The sequence below is a fragment of the Crocodylus porosus genome, unplaced genomic scaffold (assembly GCF_001723895.1).
Source record: "Crocodylus porosus isolate Cpor-Errol unplaced genomic scaffold, CroPor_comp1, whole genome shotgun sequence".
NCBI classification, from domain to species: Eukaryota; Metazoa; Chordata; order Crocodylia; family Crocodylidae; genus Crocodylus; species Crocodylus porosus.
In genome coordinates this window covers 26,937,090-26,955,775 of record NW_017728950.1, presented here as the reverse complement: position 1 = coordinate 26,955,775, position 18,686 = coordinate 26,937,090, and the positions used below count along the sequence as shown (strand labels likewise).

General features: G+C 39.8%; 1 protein-coding gene across 6 annotated transcripts in view; it reads right to left on the bottom strand.

The window, feature by feature from the left end:
- The window catches only part of ZNF462 (zinc finger protein 462), a 125,389-nt gene that overhangs the window by 46,220 nt on the left and 60,483 nt on the right, over positions 1 to 18,686 (bottom strand). For 2 of the 6 annotated variants that reach the window (XM_019554816.1, XM_019554814.1), the window contains exons 5-7: positions 18,411 to 18,682; positions 15,391 to 15,509; positions 11,251 to 11,442 (exon numbers count right to left, since the gene is read on the bottom strand). In XM_019554816.1, coding sequence (XP_019410361.1) covers positions 11,251 to 11,442; positions 15,391 to 15,509; positions 18,411 to 18,682 — 583 coding nt within the window. Of the gene's footprint in view, positions 1 to 2,838; positions 2,955 to 11,250; positions 11,443 to 15,390; positions 15,510 to 18,410; positions 18,683 to 18,686 lie in introns of all 6 variants that reach the window. The other 4 variants (XM_019554819.1, XM_019554813.1, XM_019554817.1 and 1 more) reach the window with 4 other exon arrangements.

The window sequence follows — 18,686 nt, the reverse complement described above, 5'->3', positions numbered from 1 at the left end:
TCAGGCCATCCTCTGCCTGGCTCCCACCTCTCTCTTCGAACATAAATGAGAATGAATTATTCTAATGATTCTAGATTCAGTACGTACGTATTGGACTTTGTTCTTTGAGAAATGTCTAAGTATTAAGCATTGCACAAACTTCATACAACATCATCATGATCCCGTTGCTTGTTTAAAGAAAACCACAAAAGACCATTTATTGGGTGTGGGGAAGAAAACCAAACACTCCTCAATAAAATATTCTGGAAACACCTTCCTATGACCTCCTTAGGGACAACATGTCAAGTTTGCATGTACAATTTCACAGGTGACCATCTGGAAAAAAATTGTGTCTCCATATCCTTCCAGATTTATAATGCAATATATTAGCAATGATTTATTTTCCATTAGAATTTTCAGTTGGGTACAAAAAATAAGAATGTGTAGAGGAATTGCACAGTACACCAGTGCTCTTTTGGTCAAGGTCTTTCATCTCTTAATCAAGCCACAAACCCAGTATTCAGTGATTTCCAGCTTGGTCATAAACACTGTACAGCAAATATGCAAAGCAAAAGCTTTGCATATATATAGCCATTCACGAAGAAATAATTTTTGTTTCTATTAAGTTTCATCCTTTACCGGATGAAGTTTCATCTCTTTTTATTTAAGTAATGTCTGTCTTGGCATTTCAGGATGTAACAATGCAAAGCTAAGTCAGAAAAGTAATTATTTCTGTTTTAGAATTGTCTTTAATTTATACACTACAAACTAACTTAATTTTTTAAGACCAGAGCATGTCCTTGCAGGTGAAAGAAAAGCAAACACAAACAGGAAAAATTAAGGCCTTGATCCACAGAAATAATGATCTACGTGGTTAACTTTAGGCAGATACTTCTTCCATAGACAATAATGGGATCCACTCAACAAGAGTATCAATCTAAGTATAAGTGTATATAGTGCTTTCTTGAATTGAGGCTGAACTTAGTAACAACTGAAATAGCAACTTTACTAAGCAAGGGCAGTAACTGTTGATTCGCAGGGTTATAGTAAACAACAAATGCATGTGCATACTGATGCAAGGTAACTGTCAAAATTTTATATGGTGTCAAGTGTGCAGAAGTACCTATCAAGGTTGTAAACATGAAGACATCCAAGTTACCCATATCCCTGGTATGCCATTGCCACAAATGTTCTGTGCAGTTGTGCATCCAAGTTACTTTGCCATTTAAGTAGTTACCTATTAAGCTTTATTTGAACTTGCACTTATCACCTACAATTCCCTGCCTTCCCAAACAAAGTCCAAATAAAGGACTCCAGCTTCGTTCAAAAACATGTGGTCCATGTTTCATAAAGGATGCTTTCATGTTTCTTCACTGACAATACTCTCATGAGACATTAATTTCAATGTAAGCCTTCCAGAATCTAAATATAATGGCTTACATGTGTGGGATCCTCATATAAAAAGGCTGGATAGCACATTATAAACACTTAGGGCACATCCAGACAAGCACACACGTGTAAGTTTATGGTACTGCACACCCATCTGCAGTACCACAAATTGCATGCATCACACCTGCAAGCACTTGTCACACTGCTAATCTGCAGCATGGTGGGGTGGGGTGGGGTGGGGTGTGGGGGTGTTGATACTGGGAGATCCTGGTGTCAAAAATCCTGTGTCACAAAAAAGCAGGGCAGCACACATGGCAACAGTGTGCCACCCAAAACCAGAGCCTGGCCATGTAGAGCCAAGCTCTGGCTGCTGGCCTAGCTCCATGCACTTAGAAAGTCACCAGTGCAGTCCCAGGAGGCTGGGGGCAGGTTGCTGGGGCAGTCCAGGTGCTGGCCCCAGCCTCCCCTACCCCACCTGGAGCACTTTTCCTCATGCTAACCCCATGTGCAAGGGCATGCATGGAGGCAAAAAGCAGCAGTACAATGCTGCTGCTTTTTTCCCGGCAGCAATTGCACACCCCTGCTCATAGGAACATGGCCTTAGGGTGCTGACAGATGTGGGAAAACAAAAATACACACACATAGTGCTTTACTACAAGAGGAACTGCATTAGTTTGACCCAGTTCTCCAGTGTCTGTATTGCCTGTGCGCTTCAGAGGGACCTTTTGGCACTTTTATCTAATATCTTATTTAATCAGGTGTTAGATAAAAGTACCAAAAAGCCTCACTGAAGTGCATGACCTATGCAGATGCTTGGCGAGCCAGGTCAAACTGACGCAGTTCCTCTTCTGGTTATGTGCTGTGCTTGGCGGGGGGGCGGAGGGGAACAGCACACCTAATGAAGTAAAAGTGTTGTTCCCCTCCCCACCCCACCCCCACCCGTATCTGTAAGCACCCTTAAGCGTTTAATTGTTTTTTCTTCTTTTAAGTAAGAATTCAAGGCCTGGTCTTATAAGTGATAGATTTAGAGGTTCTCTGCTCTGATAGGAAACTATCAAACAGCTCTAATGCACTGTAGCTAAAAAATACAGAAGATGAGCTACAGTATAAGGCATGTTTAAGAAATTAACTGAAGCCTAAATGCACTGAAGGATCTTATTTGAAAAGTTTGCCCACATCCCACCCCTTTCTTTTTTTAGGGTCGGGATATCTGCTGGAGAGGGTGAGAGTAGTCTGCTGATATAACAGACCTCTATAAAGCATCTGTTTCTGTCTCACTGGTGTCAGTTCAGACGCTCGGTTCTAAAAGCCTCTTCAGGCTTCTGGTGGCACATTAAACAGTTCTAATAAATATTCTGAAGGCCCTCTGAGCCCAACAGGATTTCAACTGTCAAGGAGTGCAAGATAGGCATTTATCCTGATTATACAGCATAGCTTCTGAAAGTGGGGTTGGAGGGAAGGGATTTGCACCTGTCAGGCAACCGCTTAAAAGACGGGACTCAGTTGAGCAGTTCTGTACCCAGCCAGGTTCTGGTGAATCAAGGCAGCCATGTCTTTATATGTCAGTCTCCATATGATGCGATGGCCTTTATCAAAGGGAAAAGAACAAAGTTCAGGAAGAGCTAGAATAGATGGCATTGGGAGTTTTGGATAATGACTGAGCTCAGGTTACTGTTACTTTGTTATTTTAATCACAACTCCCATACTGTTTTTATGACACTGGAGTTTGTTTGTTTTTCCAGTTGCTCAAAAAAAAGTTACAAGTCCTAGCTATCTGAGAAAGCTTCAAATCTTCAATTTATGAATGTTATTAACTGCACGTGTTTTCTAATATGTGCCCGTATTAATGGTAGACAATTTATTTTCTTTTTTTTGGCAAGCAAGGGGACTAGGAATGGTCACTAAACTTCACGGATATGTTTAAAATGAACTGCGTTTCTTCCTATACTCTTTCACCAAGTATCTCTGGCCATTGTCTAAAAGTAAAGATTCTTACATCATGATAGGTTAGATCAATTTGCTCATTTTTCCTGCATGCATCACCATGTTTTCAGTGTGGTTTTCTTGATCAAATATTCTTAATTAGTAAGGTCACTAATGCTTATTTTGAATGGCTGCCCAAAGCTGATACAAATAATTTACAAACCTCCAACTTTCTGTCAACCTTGCTCATACAGAGAAATCTGTTGCTCTTAAAAATGGGTCCAAGGAATGTACTGTGCTAAAAAGCACTAGTCAAAGGAAGCAAGGGATGCAAGCTGTAACAACTTGTTGGGGCAAGTAACATGATGAAAATACATTTTGAAGTGCAGGAAGTAATAGTAAACATGACACAGCATTCATCAGTCTGTTGAATAATTTTTATGAACTTTAAGTGTCATAGGTCCCCACTCGTGGATCTCTCATTTCATTATTTCTGTGGGATTGTTTCAGTTTGCTTGCCATATGGACTCTTCCACATCCTGCAATATATTTACACTGGCATTTTGATTATTCTCTACGTAGAGTTTTCTTTTCCTACAACCAGACAATGCGGGGGGTGGGATTTTCAAAAGTTCTCAGCATTGACTTACTTTTACTTCTACTAAAGCCAAGAGTTAAACAAAGCATAAAACACTATCTGAAACTCATACAGTGGCATTTTAATTACTCAAGATATTTTATAGCGCTGGCAGTGCCATACAATACAGGCTGGATGGAAGCTGATTAAAATAATTTTTGGCTCTTACTTAGATTGCAAGATTAGACTAGGCAGGGAAAAATCTGCACTTCATACATATTCAGTTCTTACATACTTTGATGTAGACACTACTCATACTTTAAAACTATGAAACCACAACAGACAGATTCATCTGCGAAGCCATTTAATCCATGATAAAACAGTATGGCAAATTTCAATCCAAGCTTGATCTTCATGGTGTGAGAACTCAAATGCTTTATACCAAATTCCAGCACATCACAAAAGGGTCAACAAACCCCTGAAAATCTTGTACATGACTGAAAATATACAGAGGAAATGGTTTCCTTTTGGAAGAGGACAAATCCTTGAAAATACTGGCATAGTAAGGAACATTGGTAGCCTTATTATTTCAATTTCAATGGATACAATGTTTTGCACAGCACCACACTATATGTTGTTAGGCTACACAGAACTCAAAAAACAGATGCATTAGTGCACAATATTTAAATGGGCCAGTCATTTTTGGTTTTTAGAGACAGAACCAATGCTTACAGAAGGTACAAGATTTATTTCTAAGGAAACTCAGACACCACAACAACAGACACTTTATAAACAAAATACTATACACATAAACAAGGCCATTATGCAACAGGTATAGGACAAACGAGTCCTGCTCATAAGTCTCCATGCTGGCCGGCAGACCATTCTGGCACCAGGCAGAAATTACATTTATATTACTAGCATGTTAATCATGTGTTAAATTGTAAAATGTCCCACATTCAACTAATCACATGATAAAAATGGCAAACCAACAACAAAAATGTTCCACATTTGATGTGGAACATTTTTGTAGCTGATTTCCAATGTGCTTTAATTTTACCATGTGGCATATTAAAGGCACCCATTTAAATTGCCTGATACACGGCACAGGAGAGCCAGAGACCTCTGATGCCAGGCTCCCTGGGTAGACAGCCACTTCCCAATCTTGGTTTTCAACTCACCAGCATTTTGAAAAGGTATGGGTAGAGCTGGGGGGAGGGTGAAATCAAGGAGCTCCTTGTTCCCTATCTTCACATACCATTAAGGCCTAGGGCATGGCAAGCTGGAGATCAGGAAGCTCCCCAGTCCCCAGCTCCCAATGCACAGGCAAGTTAAAAGGACGGGTGTGCAGCACAGCATCAGGGAGCCACCTCGTGTAGCTGGGTTCCCCAAACCCAAGAAGATACACAACAGTATCTCTGAGGAAGTTTGTCCACATCTCAAAAATCAAGCGTCCTGCCATGGCAGATAGAGTCATAGAAAAGTAAGGCTGAAAGGGACCTCCAGAGGTCACCTACCTGAAACAGGATCAGCCCTATCCAAACAATCCCATACAGACCATAATCTAAACTCTACATAAGACCACCATCAGCCCTGATACAACACAGATCTAATACCCTAACCTTCAACAGGTAAAACAGAGGAACAATATATACTCAAGAGATCCTGGATAAAAGACCATGCCTCCCATTACACAGGAAGGCAAAGATGCCCACGGTCTGTACCAGTCTGACCCTGGGGTAAAATTCCTTCCTGATCCTAAATATGGTGATCAGTCTGACCTAGAGTGAAGAAGCAAGACCCTCTAGCCAGGAATCTTTGGTCCAGCAGAAGCACTGGCACACCTCAATCGAAGTCCCATTCTTGGCTACAGCCAACACTCAGTGCCCTCTGGGAAGGCTTAAAAAAACACTCTGACACACATAGTGGAAAAGGTTGGGGGGGGGACAATCAGCAAGGCGCAAAAGCATGGGAAATACTATGGTAGAACATAGGCATAGCTGCACCTAGATCATCCCTGACTGGTGGCTGCCCAACCCCTTTTTGAACACCTCCAGTGACGGAGAGTCCACAACTTCCTTAGGCAGTTTATTCCACTACTTTACTATTCTCACAGTGAAGCTTTTCCAGATATCCAATCTAAACTTACTTTGCTGCCATTGGTCCATGTCCTCCTCTCTGCATCAAGACAGAAAAGGTATTTTTCCCTCTTTATGGCAGCCCTTCAGGTATTTGAAGACTGCTATTATGGTGCCCCTTACACACTTTTTCTGCAAGCTGAACATGCCTAGCTCCTTCAGCCTCCTTGCTTTCCAAGCCCTTTTGTCATCTGTGCTGTCCAATTCTGAACCCAATCTAACTTCTCCACCTCCTTTTTAAAATGTGAAGCCCAGAACTGCACACAGGATTCCAGGAGGCCTAACCAGTGCTGAGCAGAGAGGCACTATCACCTCTCATGTCTTGCACCTAATGCTTCTACTGATGCATCCCAAAACCACATTTTCCTTTCGAGAGGTTGCATCACACTGCAGACTCATATTGAGCCTGTGGTCTACAAGATTCCCAAGTCTTTTTCCACAGTGCTGTCATCCACCATGTTTTTTATTATTCCTCCCCAAGTGTAGAACTTTTTATTTGTCCGCATTGAACACTGTCGTGTCAGCTCTAACCCAAACTTTCCCATCTCTTAGATCTTGAACTTCAGGCATGGCAGGATGCATCATTTTTGGGATCCGAGATAAAATTCCTCAGATTCTATCGCAAGATTAAATTAACATCTATCAGGGACTTGCCTATGTAAAATAAGTAATGGACATGAGTGGTCAGTCTGGCTAAACATCCAGAACCTGCTGATCTGGGAAGGCTTATAATTATGAACCTACCAAATCTGCGATTGAGCGATTTTCACAGAAACCATGAATTTGGCTGGGCTCACTGCAAAAAACTAAGACAAAAAAAAACTTCCTGGCAAGCAGAGACAAGGGTGGGAAGCCCTCAAGTCTTGGAGCCTAAAGGGGAAGGCAGAAGGAAAAGGATGGAGGGGGAGTGGGCGGAGGGAAGAGGGATGAGGCAGGGGGGTGGGCCAGAAGGAGGCGGGCAAGGGCTGCTCACAGCAGGAGCTGCCTGCAGCTTCTGCACATCCTGCTGTGAGCAGCCCTGCCCTGCCCCCCACTCTACCCTGTCCCCTCTCTGTTCCCACCCTTCACCACCCATGTTCCAAGGGCACCTATGCACATGCCAGACATGAACTAATTAGCATGCATCAGAGCAGACTCAATTAATCGAGTCTGCTGGAGTGTGCTGATTAACACACTCCAGGAGCCTCCTCGTCATCTTTATTCAGCATCCCTGTGCTTTAAAATGGCAGCAGGACTTGTGAAATGAGCTTTAGTTCAAGCATCCCCCCTAACATTTTGAAGCACAAGATACTGGCAGTCCTTGACTGAAAATGTTTTGAGTTACGCTTTGCACTTACAATATTTATAAACTGACACCCTGTTTCAACTTTCTAATGGCAGTTTCAACTTTGCAATGCTTGATCCAATGCCATGCCAGCAAACCAGTTTGCTACATTGCCCATTTCCCTGGAAAACATCTGTCCAAACTTCCTCGAATACTTTCTTTGAGAAAGCATACAGGACTCCAGAAAAACCTGCAGCTAAGACTCCTGAGAAGACTTCCAGCCTTCAAAAAGTCCAACCAAGAATCCTTATTAAAGTCCAGCAAAGTCACCTCAAAGAAGTCCTCCCAAATCATTCTGATTGCTATTTATAATATAAATACATTAATGTAGCTTTGAGTACAAAATTCTGGGTTATTTTTGGTGAAAAAGGGTAGCGTGCCTTGGTTCAGGAACCAATGCCCCATTTATAACATTTTTTCCTATGGGAATATTGGTTCCATGTTACAATATTTCGACTTAAGATGAGGTTTTTAGGATCCAATCGTGTTGCAAGGCCAAGGACTGCCTGTACATGAGATGCTGTGGGTGCTTTAATTAGGGAGGCTCCCAGAGCCACATTAATTACGGTGCCACCCCCCTCCCCATGTATAGATGCCCCAAGACAGTAGGACTTCCTGCTCTTTTCTCTGCTTATCAGTTTTTTTGTTTTCTTATAACAAACCCACCAAAATCACAGAGCTCACCATTTGGGTATGGTCCCAAACCATGGCTTAATTACACCAATTAAGCCTGGGGAAGCCATTAATTCATGCTTAATAATGCATGGATTAATGGCTTCCCCAAGTTTAATCGAAGTAATTAAGCTGTGGTTTCAGGCCATATGGCAATCTAGGGGGAAAGGCGGGATTCCTGGTGCCCTTCAGCCAGGTGTGGGGGATCCCATCACACTCAGCCCATGAAAATGGCGGCTGGATCCAAGATCTGCTCACAAAATTGGCCACCTGCCTTTTCAAGCTCGGTAGATCCCTATTTATAATCAGGTTTTGAGAATTACAGAATTACCAAGAATATGCCTAACTAACATGGTCAGAGATCCATCTTAACCCTAGCCTCACCAATACTTCCCATCTTCTGACTACATTAAAAGTTATACTTATTGCTCCCAACCGAGAGCTAAAACAAATGAGCCATACAAATTTGAGTATCTTCTTCTTATGTTGTAATAAACTGATCAGCTTCAGTGCATTTTGTTGCATCTTTAGCAGTGGTACTTTTGGAAACAAATTCTGAAGTAACTGGAGGCAAAATTTCTTTTGGTCTCTCCACACTGAACTGTTCTAACAAGCTTTCATCAAATGTACATTTCACTATTTGAGCTGCATTTCCTTTTCCTCTCCCCTCTTTATATTTACTTGTTCCATATTTCCAGGACGAATTCTACTCACTCCCATATCTCTTTCAAGCCATCCTGCTTAAGTTCTGTTCCAACTACTGTGCATGTGCAGAGAAATGAATAGCTCTCATTTACAAACACTTAATTATACTATGTTGCCATGTAGCAACCAATCCATGAAACAAGTCCAAGTTCATTTGCCATAGCCTCCACGCTTGCCACTTCTCCCCCATCCCGATTCAATTTTGTGTCATCAGTAAATTAACTAGATTACAACCCTGGGTGTAAGTTATTTATATACATTAAAACAGCAGAGGTCCAACTACTCTGTGTTGTGAAAACCCCACTTAATATTTCCCGCCAGCTGGGCATAACAGTGCTTCACATGTACTCCCTATTTTCTATTATTGTAACCAGTCTTTTATCTATTCCTACGTAACACCTGCAGTTTACAGGCCTGGGTCACATGGAACTTTATTTGCTTCCAAACTGAACTATGATAAAAGCAAAGTGCTCATTAATTTGGTCTGTAACCAAATCCATTATGTCAAGAAAATGACTTAAAACAACAAACAAACAAAACAACCCTCCCAGGTATTCCTTTCACAAGAGATCCAGAAAATGTGAATAATCATCACTACCCTTGTACTCTTCTGACTACCTCCTCAGTGGAGAGCTTCTATTATTTTCAATGTAATTTAACCATTAACCCCATTTAAAGATGATCACACTATTTTGAACAAGTCCTGCTTTAACCTCTGAATGCAACTCTGACCTGGTTAGCTGCGACATCCTGATAAGGCCTGTAGTTTAGCGTATGTAAAAACTTGTTAAACAAGTTTAACATATATTAATATGTGGTCCTTTAAAAAAAGCTCACAATACTGAATACTTAGGCTACAGGACAGAATTTCATTTTGTGTTGGGCTATAATAATTATGACTTCAGTCTCCTAGGATGAGCAACAGGAAGTGAGCATCATCCTGCCAAAGCCCAAAATATTCTCTGTACACATCTTGATACTTTTGGTATTAGTAGAATGGTACTAACGTTGTAGTAACATTGAAACTAATAGAACGGTACTAATTAATATTACAGACTGGGAGACCCAATGAAAATTTCTGCCTTTTGAAAACTGGAGAATGAGGAAATAAATTTTTCAAAATCACACCCAAAGATGAATGTTGCTAATTCAACTATTTTAAGCTAGTTTTAGCACAAATAATCAAGAGTCTCATGATAACAAAAACTCTTCCGTGAAAACAAATTCAACTCCACAGTTCCAGATAGTCCTGTGAGGGAAGGGAAAATTTAAAGCTATTCAAAACCTTTTCATTGGAAATATGATGACCAAAAAAATTGCTTTTTGAAATGCACAAATTTTTTTTTTTTTGCTTTGCTCATAATACTTTATGTTTTCATTTAAAGAAACCAAAATAACTTTGACTAGAATAGAAGCTATATTATACAGAATATAGTATATTTTATATAGAATAGAAGCTATATTATATAGCTTCTATTCTAGTCAAGATTATTTTGGCTTCTGCCTTATTGGGCATGTCCCTCCATTCCTCCTTTTCTCGCTTTCCTCCCTTTTTTCCCCTCCCCATTGGGCAAAGTGACCAAAATGCTTGAAGTGATCAGAAGTTCAATTTTTCATTTCAGCAACAACAAAACATTTAACAATTTTTCTATGGAATTATTGGACAGCTTTAAACTTTTTCTTTCTAAAAGTCTCCTTGGAATATTCAATCTGAGAGAAACCAGTAAGACCTTTGAACATTGACAGAAACCACCAGAGCTTCAACTCCCCAACCTTTCCTCTTCCCTTCATATGGTTTACCCAGCAACCGTGCTGACTTCTTGACTATCAAATCCCTTTTTTTGGTTTGCAGGTCCAAGACCTGAAGAGAAAGCTAGAGTTACTAGCACTTGTTTCTGGCAAGCATGTCAGGGCACTAAGCCACATCTCTCCTCTGGTTCTGCACCTTAAATATTTGATTGACCACCCATTGCAAAGATACCAGGGACACAAGCTACTTACTGCTCTTGCACACATACAACAGCTAGCAGGGAAAGAAAAAAATGCTACTTGGATGTCATTTGCTTCCTGTACCCACTACCCAGGAATAATAGCCCATATTTTTAGCTGTATATTTGTTTAATCCTTTGTAGCAGGGGAAGGGAAATAATTATTTTAACTACCATTAAAATGTTAAACTGAACTCCCTAATATGACCTCACCAAAGCACTCTGTGAGCTAGATGCCTCATTCCCATTGACTTTCAAGGAGATCCAGACACCTGATCACATCTTTCAGAATCTAATGAGTGGGTCTTTGAGAAACAAAGGGTAACACATACTGAAGGCCAATTGTCAGCTGGGCAAATTGGTGGAGAATGAGTGAGTGACCATGCTTTACAGACCATCCTAAAGCATTGAATTTATTCTGATTTTTGACACAACTTAAGATGCATTTAACAAAATGACTTAAGAAACTTCTTTTAGGGCAAACTGTTGCCTTAAAAAAAATCAAAATAAGTGGCACCTTAGACAGTGTTGTTCTTGCTCTAAAGCACCACTTACCATTAGAGTCCTCCACTTCTTCAGCAGGAGTGTGGTTCTTGGAGGTGTGTTGGGCGTGTGAGGCTGCAAGGTTGACAAGGCGGGGTCTTGGTAGTGTCAGTGCTTTCCCATGCACTTTCAAGGAGTGCTCTTTCAGCTGGCTGATTGTCATGGTGGAAAATGAGCAGGAGGAACATTTGTAGGCATGTTCACCTGGGTGAGCGAAATACAGGCACGTCATCAGCTCACAGAAAAAAAACAAAGGGGCCCCCTATCCTTCTCCTACAGAATTCGGTGGTAAAACTCCTATTTTCTCCATTAGTAAAAGACTGTTTCCAAAGAGAACAAGCTATTTAGCTTTCCTGCTGGAATACTGGAGTCTGTGGATCTTAACACCTACATCTGACAACAGCATCATCTTTTAGTAACCCTGGCTCCTTGTCATGTGATTGAGGCCAAAAAAGAGAGGCTAGACTCTAAGCAACACTCCTGTGCACCACAATTTTATTTCATGGTATTGGAAGCAAATTGAATCTTTGGCGAAAATGGAATCATTTGAATCCAGAAGAGAACTGAAGGATGTTGATGGCACACTTCCCTGTTTTCTTGGAAGAATGGTAACAGGGAAGAGCTCAGTTCCTCTGTACTTCTACATGTGGCAAGTCCAAACATATTCCAGAAGCAGCATGAAAGAAATGACAAAATCCTAGCCAAGGTCCTTCAGAATTTTCAAGAATGCTGCGATATATCCAACGTGCAAAAGGTATATATTTTCCTTATGTGAGCAATGGTGTTGCCTGGTAGCTGAGATCATTATTACGATTACTGAGGCTAAGGCAAGTTTAACAAGAAACGGACATGACCATGTTAGGGACTGTGGGTAGATGTAAAGCTAAAGTAAAATTCTATGGAAGTGAACGAATAGAAGTAAATGTAATTCTAAGTATGTTCCAAGCCGCAAAGAGAGAATCAAGGGTAAACAAATGGCAGAGACCAGATTTGTTTGCAGTAAGCATGAAGGCAATTGGAACACAAAATGGTGTGATGTTATGCATGCAATAAAAGCAATCAATTTTTTCAAACTCTGCTTTCACGTGTAAGAGAACAAAGCACCCAACTGAGTAAGCATGGGTTACACACAATCTGCCAAAAAACAATGCAAGAGTAAAATATTTATGAATGTTAATTGGAAGACAATTCCTCTAATAATGAAGATACAGGGGGAAAAATTGGTTGGTTTCTCAAATACAGACAACAGTGTTCTGGAACACATTGGTTTGTGACACTGGAAATGAACAAAGAGAGAATTTCAAGGTCTGTACTACAGCTGAAAGCAATGTAATCACAGCAAGCACATACAAAAAGATTTGCAGCCATCCTCTCCTAAAATCAAAACCTAAACTTGTTTAATGTAACAGACACAAAATGTGACCACCTGGCAAACCCATATCAATGTATCTGGAAAAAGAACAGACCACACAGCACAGTCTGAAGTTGTGGAACAACAAGTCCCATGTGCTCTTGTGTCAAATGGCATTCTGCAAATGCATATTATCAAACAGGTATATCACTTGTTTATAGAGAGGATATAAATGATTTTCTTACAGGATATGATGAGTTGCTTAATAGAACTGCATGCATTAGATAAAATACATGCCACTGATGCAGACACTGGTAAGATGAAGAGATAAAACTTCACAATATGGTAAAATCTGATGTTTGTGAATGAAGACAGGCAGCACTTGACTGTTAACATTAAAGCAACCATACTAAACTCACACAAGTAAAGTACTGTTACAGATCAAGATTTAAATATGGCTTTCAAACCCCATCACAGCAACTGAAATGAGCATAAACAAGCAAACTTTCAATTTTGGATGCAAGGAAATAGTTTTAATAAATCTTACTAAGTAGAAGAGCTTTTAACTTTTTCAACTCCCTAATTTGTATATTATAAATATTTAATTGATTTCCCCTGGGGTCTGCCTGAGCATCAGAGATGTACCAAAAAAATCTCGTCCCAAAATCTACAGATGTACTGATTCAGGGTAAAAACAACTGACAACACACTGGAAGGCACTAATGTTCTACCACAATCCAAAGAAGAAATGTATTGAATGGGAGTATGGATACCAGATGAAGTAAACAGACTAATTTATGTAGAGAACATACATCCAAAAAGATGAGGGAAGACACTGGAAGACAACCCTGGAATAAGAAGATTTCAGAGGAAATGCATGAACATGCTATGTAGTTTCATCCCTAAATTTGCATAAAAATAGTACTGACAAGATTAGTAAGTGAAAAGCTTTTAGAATTGCCGAGATCTCAGCAGACTCAAAGTAACATGGTTTAGGCATAGTCTTTCTGCAAGGTAGTACATATTTTCAGAGGACCGACTAAAATACAACAGAGCAAACACCAGACAAAAATGCTCAAGCAATTATTTCTGTTTCATAAATGTTTGTTGGGAAGAAATGAGTTGAGGCAAAAACAGACCATAAACTTTTAAAAACCCTAATACAGAAGCCATTGTGCAAAGCATCACCTAGACTCCAAAACATGACTATGCAATTGCAGGAATACTTGTATAATGTGAGATAGAAGCCACGTAAAGATATTGTAATAGCAGACCTGTTCAAGAAAACCTATATACTGGGGGGAGGGGCAGACCCCAAAAAAAATCAAAGCTCTACAGAAAAAAGAAATCTGCAGTATAAATATGGCTTGCATACAAATTTTGACATAAAAATCTGATAAGCTCAGATAAGACATACAAAATGACCCAAATACATAGCAGCCTGAGAAACAATTCTTAATGGAAGGCCAACAAAAAAGATCTCTGGCACTTCTAAAAATCTAAAATGTTCACGTATAGAAGAGAAACAGATGCATGCAATGGGTTTCTGTAGAAAGTACACCATGTCATAGCCCAGCTACACACAACATGAGGTCAGAAATGTTAAGCTAATCCAAAGTGCCCATCCAAGTATTGAGAAGTGTTAGAACAGAGTCTGGCATGAATGCTGTTGCTGAAGATAAGGCATCCAAGTGTGAAATCTGCAATCAATATAGGAAACAGAATACGAAGGAAATGTCTGGTTGCCCTTGGTCCAAGGTTAGTTTTGATCTATTGGAATTAAATAGGAAAGATTTAATTTCTTATTGGTGGCCTACAACTGATACCTCCCCTCCTTCCCCCCACCTCTGAGCCCCAGCAAAAAACAGGCCATTGTAGATGCATCTGTTCTAAGAACGAGAAATGAACATGTGATCAAAGAGCCACTGAGTTCAGAGTGGTTAGTTTTTACCATACATATGGTACCCTATCCCCCTCTATTCTACAAGTCTTTATTTGTGGGTTTTAAATTGGATTATCTTAAGACGGTTAGTTTTGGTTAATACGCATTTGAACATTTAAAAAGAAAAAAAAAAGATGCAACAATCACCAGTGGCTACTGATCCCAAGTAAAGGATAACTTTTAAAACCTGGAACCATGCAATACAACTGAAATTAGAAAGTCATGATCACATCCAGATCAGGAAATCTTCCATCTTAGTCCTTTATAAAAGTTGCATGCAATACTTTGCCTTGATCATTTTTCTCATTGTCCCTTTTTCAATTCCCAACCACCATAAATACCCATTTGCCCACAATTCTGTACTGCATGGCAATCTATAAAACATTATTCCGCTTCAGTTAATGGAGTTATTCCAGTTTAAGCCAGCTGCAGATCTGGCTCCAAAATTTCAGTGCTAAATTTGAATCTTAAAGCCAACATTAAGAAAGTACAGCTTGAAACCAAAATGTGATCCTCAATCATTTTCTCAAGTCCTTTACAGAGTAAACTAAGTGAAAACAAACTTCTCCATACCAAGCTGTCTTCCTAGTGTCTCTAGAAGCTGAATGACTGAATCCTTTTTCAGAAGCATATGGAATTTCCCAAACTGTTTGGTAATGACCCGAATTCTGCTCCTCTTGAAATCAGTGGTAACATTTTCATTGATCACAATGAGAGCAGAGCTGCAGCAATGCTGAACCACCTTTGAAAATCCTACCCAAAGTTGATAAAATGTTTAACTCAAATCAGTAGCACTGACCAGCAAGAAAAAAGTCAAAGGGTTGTTATGCCTGCTGCACTGTAAAACAGAGAAACTTACCAGCATGAGCTTTGAGTATATGAGTTTTCAGGCGGCTATTGTAAGAGGACTTGAACGGGCAGAGTTTGCAACGGAATGGTTTATGGTGTCCATGGTGAGTCTGCATATGGCGATCCAAACTTGGCAAAGAAAAGGCAACAAAAAAAAGGAAACAAAATATTAGAGAATTTCAGCTACCATTTCAGGTACAAATGTGAAAAAAATATATACTGGGGACAGTATCTACTATTCTTCTTTATGTTGGGCAATGTTGTAACCACCTGGAATTACTTGCACAGTGAAGTAATATTCAGTATTAAGAATGGTTACAGAATAGGCACCAAAACTATTATACAGAATGCTAGCCACTTTAAAAGAGGCTAATGGAACAAAAATCTAGTTTTAGTTTCTTTACTCAGGGTCCAAACTAACAAGATGGGAGTTCAGGAACAAATGTAGTTGGGGAATAAAAGACAAAATGAAAAACAAAGAATTTTTTTGTGAGAAGTATGGCCCCCTTCTTCCTTCCAGTCAAAAAAGGGTTTTGTTTGTTTTCTTGACCAGGTCTAAGGAGAAGCTTTCTTTTAGTAATGGGAATAAAAACAATTAGAGAGTCTCTTCTGGGGACAATGCCAGCAGACTATACAAGAACAAATCAATGAGTTTCAGAACAAAAAAGAAAAAAAAGAAAGAAAAATGATGATACAACATACAAGTTGGAGGCCTGTGCAGGGAGTTCAACAAGTAAGTGGGCAGAACTTCAATCCCCGTAAATTGGCAGTCTCAAGAGAGCAGGCACCAACTTTAGGTTGAGCTACAAACATCTCTTGTACAACTCCTTCTAGCATGCCAGCACTTTGGAATCCAGTTCTATTCTGAGTCTGAATATGGAGATGTGCATAGCAGTATAACAAAAGGAAAAATTAGCTTTTTAAAAAACATGCATACACTTGGCTCTTGGTTCCAATTATTTTATGCAAGCTTGCTTCCCCATTACTAGTAAATATCAGCTTCCAGTTCAAGTGGAGTCCACTACAGTCTTTACATAAAACAAAAAAGTTCATGCTGCTGTGAGTCCTAACTACCAGAAAATGTCTGTCCATCAGCGGGAAAAAAAGCTGCACTCTCAGTATATATTCAAATGCCCAGTGATAGCAACAATGCAAAACATCCTGTCTGTCTGTTTCAGGACCACTTCACAGGAAAATCATTTTAGTATAAATCCAATAAGGAATCTAAGATAGAATATAACTATTGATGGTCTAGTGAAATGAACAAATCTGCTAAAATTAATTTTTAAAATGCTGATCATCAGATTGGGTCAATATTCTACACAACAAAACTCCATGTTAAAAGCCAATAGTGAATGAATCTGCTTACAAATTAAACTATCCTACCAATCCAAAGCTGTATAATATAGAAGTTTTGTTCTCCTAACAGCAGGAGTTCTATACAGGCGCATGAACAAGTATACCTTTTACATCCTACCAATCAGTCAGATTCTTTGAAGCTAAGTTTGGGGTTTTCTTAGGGTTTCTTTTTTAATTTGCTGAAAAGATTTCTTCTCTCCCAGAGCCTAAATTACTTTGGTTATGAAAATAAAGAAGATTGTGTGGCAACCTCTGATGCAGTGTCTTTCTAAATTGGCCACCTATTGCAGCCAAAGTGTTTATAGCTCTCTCCCTTCATCCACACTATTGGCTCCACCATCTTTTATACCCATAGAACCAATGTAACAACTGAAAAGAAACAGAGTGCAAGACAACCTTAGAGCCAGAGTGGTTTTGGGGACAAAATATTTTTGCATGGGGGCAGAAGTTCTTGTTACACTCTAAAGGTGGTAGAGCCTTACATTGTCCACATGGTCCCACCAGTCAAAGGTGGGAAAGTCCCTGAAACTAACCAGTCACTTCCTCTCCTCCAAACCACCCTTACTGATGGGTGCTCAGATCTTGCAACTCTCAGAGCCTACCACCATATTATGCCTATAGCCTGCATGGATGCACTTGTCGTGCCAGTGGAAGCTTTGCCCTTCTGGCATGCATTATTTGAATGCATTCATATCCAGCCTTTCTCCCTGTACATGGGATTTCAACACAGAGCAGTCAAAACTTAAACCCGATTGGTCCCACCGAAGGCAGGACACAGCATAGATCTCCCTTTCTCTTTTAAAGGTGGTGAGCAGGTAGGGAGGTGGTTCTCTGCCAGGCAAAGAAGGACATGTGCATATGCTGATGTCTTGTCTTTAAGGAAAGCATGTACCACAAACCCATTCATTTTTGGCAGTTGTGGTAAAAAGTTAATTTAAAAAAAACCCAACACCTTACCTCTGTAGTCTTAAATACCCACTTGGGCAAATTCTCAGGGACTCTGTTTATTTATAACTATCTGTAACACTTTTACTCTGTTGCATCAGACAGTCAAATATGTTCAGGAAGTTGTTCAAAAAGATTTAAAAAAAAGATTAGCTTTTGAGACCTGCCTGGTATTAGAGACTAAGTCTCTCTAAATCAACTTAAATTTGTTACGTCCAACACTCACATTCATTATGCACAAAAGATTACAGAACAAAATCTTTTCCCTTCTCCTTCCAGCTTATTTCATTCATTTGACAGTGCTCTGTAGGATCATTAGTTTTATCATTCTCTCCATGTAGGAAATTTTCACCTTTTGTTTGTGTGCATTTTCCCCACAGCCAACAAAAGCAGGTGTAATAAAAAAAGAAAGGAATCCATGATAGTTTCTAAAAATAATCATGGACAATAGTACCAGGCTACAGGGCATGGAAATGCATGAAAACCAAGAAAGCAAAAAACATAATTAAAAGTAAAATTGCCTAGATTCCAAGCTAACAGTGCCCCTTTTAATGTCAGAAGCAAGGATTTCTTAATCTGATAGCTTATACTGAACCAACTACATAGCTGTGATAGACAAGCTTTTGAATATGACAGTCTTCATTTGTTGGTACATGCAAACGCAGCACCTATAGTCTGTGCTTTTATTAAAAAACAAACAAACAAACAAACAAACAAACAACTTACTTGTGCCTGAAAGCAGAGACAAAGGAGCAATACTGGCAGCTGTACTTGTCTTCCCGGGTAAACATGGCCAGAGCCAAGTGACTCCTCTCGTGAGATCGCAGACCCTGCATAGACATCAAAACCCGGTCACACTGGCTGCAGTGGTAGCCCCCAGGCCTGGTTTCATCTTCCAAGGATGCTCCAGATTCAGCTTCTGTAAATTCCATAATGCCAGGGTCTTTGACGCCCTCAAAACCCTCCAAAGTTGTGTTTGAAGAATCTTCAGCTTCCTGCTAA